General features: G+C 35.3%; 1 protein-coding gene across 2 annotated transcripts in view; it reads right to left on the reverse strand.

Moving 5' to 3' along the window:
* FAM184A (family with sequence similarity 184 member A) overlaps positions 1 to 13,701 on the reverse strand; it is an 81,727-nt gene that overhangs the window by 32,460 nt on the left and 35,566 nt on the right. For both annotated transcript variants that reach the window (XM_086745150.1, XM_086745148.1), the window contains exons 4-7: positions 9,749 to 9,930; positions 8,892 to 9,089; positions 5,491 to 5,613; positions 1,361 to 1,522 (exon numbers count right to left, since the gene is read on the reverse strand). In XM_086745150.1, coding sequence (XP_086601276.1) covers positions 1,361 to 1,522; positions 5,491 to 5,613; positions 8,892 to 9,089; positions 9,749 to 9,930 — 665 coding nt within the window. The remainder of the gene's footprint in view (positions 1 to 1,360; positions 1,523 to 5,490; positions 5,614 to 8,891; positions 9,090 to 9,748; positions 9,931 to 13,701) is intronic.

The following is a 13,701-nucleotide window of genomic DNA, read 5'->3' on the forward strand; positions in this document are numbered from 1 at the left end:
AGTATTTGAATTTCAAAGCTTGAGCTATCTGGATTTGATACAAAGTTCATGTACCTTCTTTCCATTTCTTTACTGGACAAATCTGCTAGATTTGTTTCTGTTGAAGTTTTACCATACTAGAATAGTATTATGTACTACCTAGAAATCATACTTACGTGAGGGTTTTTCAGCAGTGCTCGCTTCATTCATGAGAAGCAAACATCACCATCTAAATTTAACATTTTTAAGTGAGAACTTTTCTGCAGGGTTTTTTTTTATTTATGCATTTTAAAATCTGTGAAGATAAATGTTATTACCAATAACGTGCTATATATGAAAATTTAAATGTTATAATATGTGAAGAGAGAAGAATGCAGTAGTTCATATTGACACTTAGAGAAATTAAAAAAATACAAAGGAAGCTGAAAGAAATTTTAAAAAAATATACCAATATTGTGTTTCAGGATGTTTTTGTTAAAGAAAATAACACCAGTAAGAAAACAGATTCAAGGATTATTTTTTTTTTTTAACATATTTGCTGCTCTACCACAAATATTGCTGTGATCTTTCAAATGTACATTATTTATGGAGGAAAGAAAGAGGAAAGATTATACTTAATATTAAAGTCAATGCGCTATTGACAGATTAACTGACAGTTCCAGATCCATTTAAGCCAACTAAAATGGCAATATATTTGTGCTTAGACAAATTAATTGCTTCAGTTGTATAAAGTGGTCACATTTTCTGGATGATAGTCTGCTATCTTTCAAGACACCATAGCACATACTTTTCAACTATTCTCATGCATCTTCTGAAATTCTAAACTGGAACCTGAAACGAAGACTGTGCCCATTTTTTGAGGAAAACATGGTATGAATGCATAAAAAAAAATTAAAAGGTTTCAATGAATTCTAAAGCTATTAAGCTCTGGATCTTGTTTTGCAATAAAACATGAAACTTTCTGGTATAGCACTAGGGTAACACATACCCTTTTTACATTCTCATTAAATTCTGTTAAGCCTCTGAAAAATCCAACTCTTGATATATTTTGTACGGATGTATTTTGACAGCTACAGTTTATGCTAATCACAGAAAGATGTACTTGCAGCAATATCCATTAATTGCTAGAAGCAGTTTGAAAACAAACCTCTCATCCCAAAACAACCAACCAACCAACAAAAAAAAAAGCCACCCAAATCAACCCATTCTAGTTTTCCATTTTTTTTCTCTCTGCTTGAAATAAAAAGAGAAATCTCTCTTTTAATGAAGCCATATGAAGCTCCTTCAATCATTTGTACAGTATAATACTTCTTTATGTTTTACAAACAAGACCAAAATCACTGTGACTGTTGCACAATTTATTCTCCAACATTATGGTTACCTCAACACTATACAATGAATCTGTAGTCTCTCGCAGTCTTGCTCTAGTTAATTCTAGTTCCTTCTGGAGTATTTCCTGAGCTTCTTGAAGACTGGAGATATGTCCTTCTGCAGTACCAAGGCCTTGTTCACTTTTTCGTACTAGGTCTTGCAGACGACATACCTGTGACATTAAAAAAAAAAAAAAAAAAAAAGCAAGCTGTAATTTTCATAATTATTGCTAATAGCAACCAAGTCACCCTGGTTTCATTTTCTTCCAGTGTATTCTAATTCCAACCTAGACAAATTTTTATTTGCACAGCCTGTTCTCCTTTAACATCACTTAATCTTTCTGTATAAAAAAATTCCTGTAATATTATAAAAATCAAACAAAGATTCAATTAAAGGATTTTTAGAAGTAATTTTGCTGTGAGAAAGCATGTTTTATACAAATTAGAATAATGAGAAACACTATTTCAAAACATATGAACTCCAACATAATGGATAAATTAACTTGTGCTAGAGTATGTGTCTGTTTTCCAGTTGTTACCTGTCCATAAATTAGCTTGTTTAAAGCTCAGTGTAATAGTTGTAGAGTATAATGTGATCATTTCTTTAACTGCTACGTAACAATACATTGTTTTCTTCCTGTTTGTGCTTCAGCTCCCCATCTGTAAAATGATGATACTGTACTTCTTTGCTTCAAGTCAAACTATTAGAGATTGAACGTTGTTCACTAGCTACAGAAAAAGAAAAAAAAATTTAAATATGCGGGCTGGCAAAACAGAATAATGGGAGGCAGGGGAGCCCAAAGAACAGCAGCTAATGCAAACTGAAGTTTTTGCAAAAGTAGTAGTTATGTCATTGCCTTTGTACGTTGAGATAAATTCATTCACAATGGGACAAGTGTCCCAAGAAAAGACTAATCTTTGGTTTGCAGGTCTGAACAGGTAACAGTTATAACCACTCTTGCTGTTTGTTAGCATAATTACATGCAAATACTGTTTATAACATACACAGTCGCACACACACACACATATATACACACAGACACACACACATCCCTCCCAGAACTCTCTCTCTATGCAACCCATGAAGTGTTTAAAAAGAGGGACAACTCCTTTCCTCTTAGCAAGGAATCATAAATTTCTTTGGCATGATAGATCTCAGAGAAAAACTAATGTAATCTTGAGCACTTGTCTATGTGCTCCATTGCATTATATACAAACTACTGGTAATTCTCTACAAAGTGCTACTACCTAAAGGAGAATCTCTACATGAAAAACTGCCCCTGAAACCGTTCTGACATCCTCAAAGTGCACCACTGTCTATGTAGCTGGCAGTAGCACACCACTTGCATAAAATGTGAACAGCAGTCTTGTAGATCTAAAGGATATGGGAAAATTATGCAGGAAGGCCACTCGCAGGGCTTAGATCTGTTCTGCTGATGACAAAGAAAGGCTGGAGGCTGTTTAAAATGATCCTTAGTAATATCACTGGAAATCCTTTGCATGGAGATGGCCAGTCCTTAGACTATTCTGTCAAGTGACAGAAACAGAGTCTAAAAGGTCTTGGCTGGTCTACAGTGAAAGGAAGCAAATCTATAGAGTAAACAGCCAGCCTCATCCTGAGATACACCTGGGAAAGTTAGTGTCTTGACTTAACCCGAACTCTCAAAAAAAACCAAAAAACTTTCTGGCAAGTATTTAAGATTACACTCTTCTTGAATAGCTTGGTACTAGGAGCAAGCCTAATGAAGCTTGAATCTTCCTCATCCTTTAGCTAAGATAATTGCTATCAAAAAAGCCTGTTAAAAAGAAAACAGAATGGCATAGGTTCAAAAGCACCTTTCTCAGCAGGGAAGCTAGAACTAAGCTAACATCCACAGAAAGTAAAAAAATACATGCTTGCTGTTAAATGACACCTGTAACTTAAAACAAAACAAACAAAAAAGGAAGCAGCAGTAGAAATGTAAGAGCTAAGCTAAAGATGTGCCAGACATTTCACAGGGACATTTCTTCCAGGTCAGTGAAGGCATTGAGAAACTTGCCAGTTGTCAATAGAGATCTAACGGTAAGCTGCGAGTGCAAGTGAAGCACTTGTCTCATGCGCTTATGATAAACACAGTCAATAAAATAAAGCATATTGCCTCTGTACTACATGCAGTGGATTTACAGACCACTCTGATTTTATTGCCTGTACGCCTTCTCTCATTCTCTCAATATGCAAAATACACTGTATTACATTTATCTTGGCATAAGAATGTATGTAAGATCAATTACTAAATAGCAGCTGGCCCTAATTCCCTATTTTAGTTTATGTTAGTTATCTATTCCTTAGCTATACCTCTGTTTTCTTAATTAGAGTGTGCTGATGAATTTTCCAGGCCTGAACTTGAGAGCTATTAGATAATGAAAACTCATTCTTAACACATTTGAAGTTATTTCCATCAAAGGAGGATTAAGTTTATTACTCAATTCAAGAGAAGTTGATAAAGAGTAACTAAACTAAAACCTACAGTGTTGAATGACAATAAAACTACACTAGTGCTCTCCTCAGATCTAATCAACAAAGAACAACAGAGAAGTGAAAGTTAAAAAGAAATATCAAAACTTTCTGTAATTTTGAAAGGAAAAAAAAATCCATGTATAATTTTGTTAACATACATAATGAATACATTTAAATTAATGAAAATGTGATGTAACCAAGCATGCTGTTAAGGACAGCAAGAGCAGTTCCAGCTTCAATTTACACCTTCTTCAAGGTCTGAAGTACTGGGAAAGGCACTCACAAGTATCAGAAGGAAGCACAGTCTCCTGTTTAACTGACTGATCAGCAGTGCTGCTGAGCTCTAAAGATGGCGGGCTCAACTACTCTGGTAGTATATATTATCTGGGGTGTGTGTATATATAAATATATATATATAGACACACACACACACACCTGGTAGGTACTGCTCTGAAAGTATATATTTATATATTCAATATAATAATACAGCAAATAAATTAATATATACTTTCAGAATATATACTTTAATATATAATTTACTACATTAACATGTATATTAATATAGCAGTGTAGTGATACATTAACTGATAATATATCAATATATATTAACATATATGAATATATACTTTAATATAATAATAATAATAATGATAATGATAATGATAATAATAATAATAATAATAATAATAATAATAATAATAATAATAATAATAATAATGTAATACACACTTTTGGAAGGGCAATCTTCTCCAAATCTTCAATTTGTTAAAAACAAGCAGTTTTGTTCCAAAGCAAGTTTAACATTTGTGCAAGTTGCAAGCCACCAGACTCAGACAAACACCTGCCATCTCCACAACTTGTACAGTATAGAAAATGGTAATGAAAAGTACCACTGCAAAGAAGTACTTAAATTCATGCTTAGGTCTGTCATAAACCACACACTGAAATTGTACGTATGGCCTATTGAACATTGAAGCTGATGAATTATTTTCTTGAAACAAGGCAAAAGTTCCAGGCAAGAATGGATTGATATTTGTTATAGCAGTAATTATCTATTTCTAGTTTTAAAATACTATATTACGAAAAGGTGGTGATTTCAAATTCAAAAAAATCAAAACTGTATTGAGATATGGCACATTTAACATTGATTGCATATATCAAAACACTGCAAATAATTTGAGTCTCACTATAAATAAGTATTTCATGTCATCTTTTGACAGAAATACAAGAAGATCATCTGCAAGTCAGGAAGCTGACCAGAATTTACAATATGTTAATTGTAAACAAATATGGTTTAAATACAATTAATTTTCCCTCTCTCTCCTGATATATTGTGTGTAGAGGTCTGTGTATGTAATGAGAAAATAAGCAGAGTTAAAACAAGAAAGGCTGTTTATGTCAACTGTTTTGCACCTCAATGTCTTTTGCTTTGTTAATTTTGTAAAGGACAATAAAATCATTGCTCAGAAGCAGTCAAGTAACATCATGTTTGAAGAATACTCCACTTAAATCAGAAATAAGGCAATAAACAGACAGAACAGTGTAGTCCTAGCTCTGTACTGGACTCTAAGCACAGGATCATTAAGGATGAAGTGTGGTCTACTGCACAGGACCATTAACGGATACAATTAAGTTAACCCTTGCCTCCTGATTGGCAGAAGTCAGTTTCGTTGTCAGCTCTTCCTTCAGGTTTTCCAGCTGCTGTCGGAGCTGATTCTTATCATCCTCCAAATGCAGTTTCTCCTTCTCAAACTGCTGCTCCAGCTCCTTCAGAAATAAGGGTGGAATAAACATTAAACACTTGCCAAACGGTCACTGCAAAGTACAGGTGCACCACATCAAAATTATTCCTCTTGGCATAAACATTCCTAATTTCAACCGAGAATTGACCTTTCCTTAAAGTATTAAAACATGAACATTTATTTCCTTTTACAATGGATGCCTTATTTTTTCAGTTCATTTCCTAATCTAACATGCTTGATTAATGACAAAATAAAGACAAATAGGACTTTCTTCTCAATTACTCAATTCACTTTGCACTTAGTTATCAAAATAATTATATCTACTTTCATAGTTTTTCAATCTGAGTTGACAGAATGCAGAAGTTTTCACTTTTTATTAAATTACATGGATAATATGCTTGTCCTTTAACCTTTACCCATCTATCTCCTACACACAATCCCCACAGAAAATAGTAAAGCTTAAAATCCATTTTGAGCTTTGGGAAGTTTTTCAGGTTGTCACAATAAACGAAAAAAAGTCCCACACCATATCTATAAAATTTATGTAAAACCAAAAGAAATCAACAATTAGTCTTCAGTTCAACTATACAGAAAGAATCAAACAACACCTCTGTTTTCATTCAGTCTCTGTGGAGTAATAGCCAAATTCTGAAAACAACTCTGATGAATTATACCTCTCTTACACGAGCCTATGTTGTATATGTATTCGTTGGAAGCTTTTTTCTTTTTTTTAAGGAAAACTAAAAATTTGCATTGCAGCTTTATTAATATTCAGAATATATTTTCAGAAGAAAAATTTCTGTCATTAAATACTTAACAGGAAACATTAAGAGTGTTATTATATATTTCAGTGGGATGTAGTATCTAATAATTTATTATACCACAAAGTCTTCTTGAAGAAAATAAACGTTGCCAAGTAAGATGCTCCACAGCCAGGTTATACACGATTTCAATGTTTTCGACGAAGCTGCAGAGGCTCCTTTATTAATGCCCTCCTACGGGTTCAGCTGTAATGCAAGGCTTAGCATCAATTTAGTGCCTCTGTGTAGCCCTGGGCTCAGATTTCTGAGAAATCAGCAGTATCTCAGAAAGAGCTATGGAAATATATAGACCAGAGCCATGCTAAAACAAAAACTGCAACTGCAGGCATTGGTAAGACTGCAGAGACAAGGAGAGTTAAGTGCTTAAGAATTCACGAGGAAAAACGCTGTCATGAAAAGGTATAAAACTCTACGGAAAACCAGGGACTTGCAGGACAGCAACTTAGTGTCATCCAGCTCATTTCAAGAAGCAAGGGAGGCCAACCTTTCCTCATCCAAAAGCAAACTCCTCTGGTGTTTTGCTGGGCATGGTAAGCATGTTAAGCTTAGTAGCTTGTTAGTTCTAGCACTCCATTATTAGGGTGTGCGACAGGCAATAAATAATTTCTGTATAAACTGCTTGCACAATCTCTTTGTTCATGGTAGAAGTTGGACAGAGTGAGAAAACGGGGTTACGCTTTCAATAATACATTGCTATGCAAGGGAACTCAGCAAGTGAACGTTTTCATCTCTGGGCCCAGATCAATCACCAGGTGGGACAAATGATACTTGCTAGATGAGACTTGCTCAATTTTTCTTGTTCATGCTGTGAAATCTGCTGTGTGCAAAATTTCACTAGTGCTATTCAAGCCCTATTCTGCTAACTAATTAGGTCTTTTATGGTACTTGTCAGTACAGCTGTGCAGTACTGGAAAATTATTAGCAGCTCTATTTCCATAACCCTCCTATGAACTGATGCCATTTTTACAGCTCATTTTATAGATGGAAGAATTGAAGCAAAGAGATATATTTAAGCCATTTCTTGAGCCCTATTCTCATTCTTTAGAATTCTCTTCCGTTCCATTTTTTTTTCCCCAAAGTGTTCCAAACCCCAGATGCCTTTCCCAGTCTTCCAGTCCCAATAAGTCCTCATATCCTCTATCCCAAGGTTCTTTGTACCATGCTGCTTCCTCATACTAAATTCAACTCTTGTCTGCATCTGGGACTGATGGTTTCTTCCTTGAATTACTCAAACAACACAACATGTTCTTAGGGAGACAGGTTTGATAAAGGAGACAGTACACTGATTAAGATTTACTGAGATCTTGACCCTGACATCTTTTCACGGTTGGTTTTCCCTTGCTAAAATCAAGTTTCCCATTCTCACATTTCTCACATTTATAGAGGTGTTCCCTATTTTAACTAATTTAATGTCTTAAGAACAAACATTTTATGATATCCTTTGTTTTATTCTCTGCATTATTTTAATAACAAACAAAACAAAAAGAACACCACATCTTGCTGAAGTAAAAGAAAAATACTCCCAGAAACCATTAAGTGACATTGTTTTAATAACAGGCCTGTTTAAAGTTACAAAGTAAACCTGAAAGATCAGATACATGTATATCTCTGAGAACTACTTCCATTACTGGGAGACATGAAAAAAAATATTTGAGATTCATTCAAAATAAAACCAAGAAGCAACACACTAGTAAAACGAAAAAACACAAACCCAAAACTAGTCTAAGATGCACATCCCTAACTACAACTGTGTTTCTTGGTATAGTTTCTGTGAACACAGAGGAGCACAACAAAGCCTTAAATTAAGCAAATAATATTTATCCTATATTTTCTGTATAGGGCAAAATACGTGTACAATGTAAATACAAAGACATTAGGAAATAAGAATTCAAAATTTGTCCTCTCATTTATCCCAACAAAGAAAAGGCCAACTTTGTGAAACAAAAATGCCTTCCAGTTTCAGGATTCCAGTCAAAGGTAAATGAAGAGTTGATACAAAGTTAGCATAATTTTATGTGGTAAGTTAGGAACAGCTGTTCTTGTCTTCTGAGTATATGTACAGTCAAGTACTAATTCAGTATCTTTTATGTACTTCTGGACTGTTTATGAAAATTTTAAACAAATATCTAAGTAACATAATCTTTCATCTCCTTCAGAAGAACGGATCTGGAGTGATATATCAACCTTTCTGAAGATGGGTCACAAAACCTGGAAAACCACACCTACTATACTTGAAAAAAAAGTTGTATATTGAGTTGACAATTTCTCTTCTGTATGCAGACAAATTACAGTACAAATGGGGGTTTTTGGCACTATATATGTTATTTCAATAAAGGCTGAGCAGTTTCTTCAGAGAGGCATAGCAGGTTTGCAGGTAGCTCCAAATAAAACTTGCCATACAACAAAACCACACAGTACAAGGTTCAAATTCTAACATTTGCTTTTTGTAATATGTTTAGTTACTAAGAAAACACAAACCTACCATCTGCAGTTTTTTCTTATCCTTATTAGCATTAGTGTGCGCAGCCTCAATTGCAGTATGGTGTTTCCACGCCAATTCTTCTAAGGTCTTGGAATGAGCCTCCTTTAACTGTGCAGCCTCTCCTTCCAATCTTGCTTGCAATTTTACCAGCTCCTTCTCATAATATTCACGTTGTGTCTCCCTTGCTTCATTTACTTTCTATAAGAGACAGAGAAAAATAAAATTATTTCTATTAAATGGTAAAATCTGAACAGTAGAAGGAAAAACCAAAAATATTACTGATGACATAAATCTACAAAAATTAACTTCCATACAAAATAAACTGAGCAAACACAAAGCACTGACTAAATAATTCAGTAACCAAAAAGATAGTTTCAATACATCCATGCAAAGCAATATAGACATATTAAGATCTATTTTCTGCTCTATTTAATTTGGGGAAACAGCAATCAGGAATCGAGTCTATAGAAAATTTCACTTCAATATTTTCAAACACGTTCAGCACATTTTCAGAGAATGTCTTTTTTAATTGCTCTTTAACCATTTTACCTTTTCTCTTTACCAAGACACTTTAGACGCTAGGCATCTACACACAACGTCATAAATTAAATGAAATTGTTAAAAGATGTCCAAAGCAGTCTGAAGATCATCTAATCTGACTTCTATCTACTCTCACTTTACACTCTATATTAGTTATTGTATGTTGCCACATGAGTTATAACATACTACTACTGGTCATAGTCCAGTCAAACCAAACAAAAATTAAAACATCATCAAGTTGTTTGTTCCCCACCTCCCCACCCTGAGAATGCTAAGACTTTTGTTTTTATTTAACTAAAGCCAATAAGCTGTTTAACCTTCTCCAAGGCCAGGATTTGCTGCCTTTGTCGCTCATCCAGACTCTGCGTTTTGCTTTGCAACAAGTTTCTCTCTTCTTCCAGCTGGGATAGTTTTTCTTTTAATCTAGACTTTTCTGATTCCAAATCTCTGATTGTAACTTCTTGAGTCATTTGAGTAGCTTGAAGCATTCCAATGTGACCTAAAACCAAAACAGCTCTTTAAAACCTCACAGCATTGGTTTCATGTAGCTGAAGTACACACAAACTCATAATTCAGTGATTTCCAGAAGTACAACTCCAGTGGAAGCTTTCATATGGATCTCCATTATCTTCACTGCAATGCTTATCTTCCCTTCCAATTCTCCCTTTTCTAGTTTTATTGTAAAATGTCCAACAACAGTAGAGATTCTTGGTGCTGGGCCTCTTATAGTTTCAATTTTCCTGGCTCAAAGTTGCATATCGACTCCAAGAGAAAGCAGAGGTAGGCAATAGTATGAAAACAGAGAGTAATGCCACCAAAACCTGCATATTTTGACCCCACGATAAGCTACACAACAGAATACAGAACAATGAAGTCTAATGGTAAATATATTACTGTTTTATCAAACTGATAAGTTAACCAGCATCCTAGGTACAGCAGCTAAAGATATGTAAAACATCAGGAATTACAGTTTGTTTATTTTGTTATAGGGATATGACTAAAAGATGTAACAGAACTTATTCTCTCCATAGTAAAGTATGACCTCAACACTTGCAGGTTAGAAGCTTGTTTTTAATTTCTTCATATATATACACACACACACATATATATATACACACACATACACAAAATACTCTGCAGAGCTAGACAGTATAATCATCTGTCCTTCACATCAGCAGTGGAAAAAGATTTATTACTTCAGAAATTTTGGTCCCTGTTCCTCTGAATTTATATCTGTATTATTGAAAATACTATTACTAGATAAGTCACTAAAGCAGTGAATCTCCTGTTTTTCCAGGAGAGGCTTAGGAGGAGGGAATAGAGGACTATTTTGGAGAAGATCCAATCCCTGGAAACATTCAAGGCCAGGCTGGATGAGGCTCTGAGCAACCTGAGCTGGTTGGAGATGTCCCTGCTCCTTGCAGGAGGGTTGGACTAGATGGCCTTTGAAGGTCCCTTCCAACCCTAACCATTCTGTGATTCTAAGATGATGCTCCTAGGTTTGTTCAATTGAACAACTGAGAGGATGCTCCTAAGTTTGTTCAACTGAAAGACAAGAGAGAGGATATTCTCCCATTATTTTAACATCTTTGTAGAAGCATCATGAAGTGATACTTAAGCTGACATTCCATGTTGGAACACATTCTTCTGATAGAAATACTGTATTACCCCTTGCATGACCTACACATATTAGAAATATGCCTTTTAAAAATTAGCATAAGATAAAATGAATTGGTAACTAAACAGACTTTCAAAGATTACAGAGAGATCCTTAACATTTTCACATAAAGAAAGCATCCAGATAAAAAACTGTACTGTTACTCAGAACAATTTTTTTTTTTTTAAGTCACAGTGTCTAGGAGAGCCTTTTTTTCCTCCCCCTCTTTTATTATAACCTTCAAAAATGACATATTAGTTGAGTTTTAATAACAGAGCATTGATTTGTAATTTAAGTTACTGAGAAATAGCTAAGAAAGTGGACTGTGTCACTGTTTCTCGCAAGACAAAACCACTGAGCCTCCAGATTAATTTCCCTTTGTGGTTAAAGCAAGGCATCAGCCAAAAAGGAAACCATTTTAACCTTTGTTGCCTGTGGATACAGATGTGAAGGAAAGGACAGTGGATACATAATGGAATTTGGCCATGAAAAATGCTCCCAAATTAGTATTATTCCTATAAAAAATGCACACCTCTAATTGTACTAAGCCCTGAAGATTTCCAAGAATAATTCTGGCATTTTTGTTTGATAAAACTAAAAATTGAATAAAAGAACTTAAGATAACAAGTAGGCTTAACATCTATAAGATTTCAAATACTAACTTGTTTCAAAAGTTCAGCCATTTAAGAAATGTATTTGCAAACTAGATTTTCGAATGTAACAAGGAGAATAATTGTGCGGGAATTTCAAGTTTGTCAGGAAGTATTATGCACGTGCATATTTTATTGTAAGCACACACACACTGATCTAGATCTTTTGTCCTAGCAATACCAACACATAATAGAGGTTTCCCATTCCTCATGCTGTACACAAAAGGTATGAAATGCAGCAATTTCCTTTCAAGTTTGGAATCTCAGGATAAATGGAAGAAGAATGTATTGATTTCCCACCATAGACTTAATACAGCATTCTCAAACTGCAAGACAATGAGTAAGTATTTTGTATGGTAATTAAGTACAATAATTCAGTTTCTTCAGGGCAGAGTTTTTGATTTCCAAGTGTGAGCTGAAATTCAAAGGAGATGGCAGTGGGCCAGTGTCAGAAACTACTTCCAATCAGGCTGGTAAGCAATTATATCACATGGTAAAGGCTTGATGGCACCACTGCAAAGAGGGCTCCTGGTTCTTGTTGTACAGTGAGGTGCTGTAAAGCAAAGATGTTCTACAAACAGTGCCACTGAGCTCAGTAACAGCATGGACACATGGGAATTTCTGCTAAAGCTAAAAACCTTGGTGCCAGAGAAGACCAGTCCTGTTCTTATAGTCTAGGTGACTCCATGTCATCAGTAATACAGAAAAACAGCCTGGATATTTAAGTTTGTTTCCACTAATTGCTGCTGAGCCCTTCCCATGCTTCTGCCTAGGGAAAGAAACAGCAATGGTGAAGTAGTGTACAGGAACAGGTTTTATTTTCCCCAGCAATCTCAGGTAATGAATTTTTCTGACTACCTCAAACATAACTTTCTGAAGGGTCAGATTCCCAGTTGAGATTCACGATTTGAGATGCTCTTAGCAGGAACTCCATTCCTTTTAGCTATTTACATGCAGTAGGACCTCGACCTCACAGTCTTGGGTCCTGGCTGGCTTCTACACTGTCTGAACATATACCCTAGACTATTCCTAGCTTTTACCTTAGCTAGCTCAGCTATGCCACTTGTCCTAGGCATAAAGCTCTCCTAGGCAACAGACAGACTCCCTCCATCTGCAGGAACTGATTATTTAAAAGACAGAAATAAAGCCTTGATACAGGCCTCACACACAGTTTGAGGGCTATGCCACAAGTAGCCATCTGTAAGAGTAACCTATTACAGTAATAGCACATTGCTCATTGCTTTCTACAGCTACCTGAAATGAGGTTGTAGAGAGGTGAGTGTTGGTCTCTTCTCCCAAGTAACTAGCAATAGGATGAGAGGAAACAGCTTCAAGTTGTGACAGGGAAGGTTTAGACTAAATATTAGGAAAAATTTCTTTACTGAAAGATTGGTCAGGCACTGGAACAGGCCATATTCTGTGCTGTAATACTATATCATAGTACCATACTATATCATATTCTGTGATGTAATACTATATTGTAGAATCATAGAATCTTTAAGGCTGGAAAAGACCTCCAAGATCATCAAGTCCAACTGTCAACTGAACACCACCATGCCTACAAAACCGTGTCCCAAAGTGCAAATCTACACGTTTTTTTTAACATCTCCAGGGACGGTGACTCCACTACTTCTTTTGGCAGCCTGTTCCAGTGCCTGACCACTCTTCCAGTAAATAAATTTTTCCTAATATCCAATCTAAACCTTCCCTGTCGCAAGTTGAAGCCATTTCCTCTTGTCCTATTGCTAGTTACTTGGGTAATTTGGGTATATTATACACAGTATATAATATAAATAGTAAACTATTACATTATTAGCAAGTTAACACTATGAAGTATTTTCTGGCCTCAAGGCTAACTGGCACAGTCTACAACATCCCAGTGTCCAAAACAAGGTGATCTTATCCAAACTGAATTTTGAGAGGGGTCCCTGGGCTTGTGCTAACTTGTGTAGAAAATAATCAG

The sequence above is a fragment of the Chlamydotis macqueenii genome, chromosome 3, assembly GCF_036417535.1.
Source record: "Chlamydotis macqueenii isolate bChlMac1 chromosome 3, bChlMac1.mat, whole genome shotgun sequence".
NCBI classification, from domain to species: domain Eukaryota; kingdom Metazoa; phylum Chordata; class Aves; order Otidiformes; family Otididae; genus Chlamydotis; species Chlamydotis macqueenii.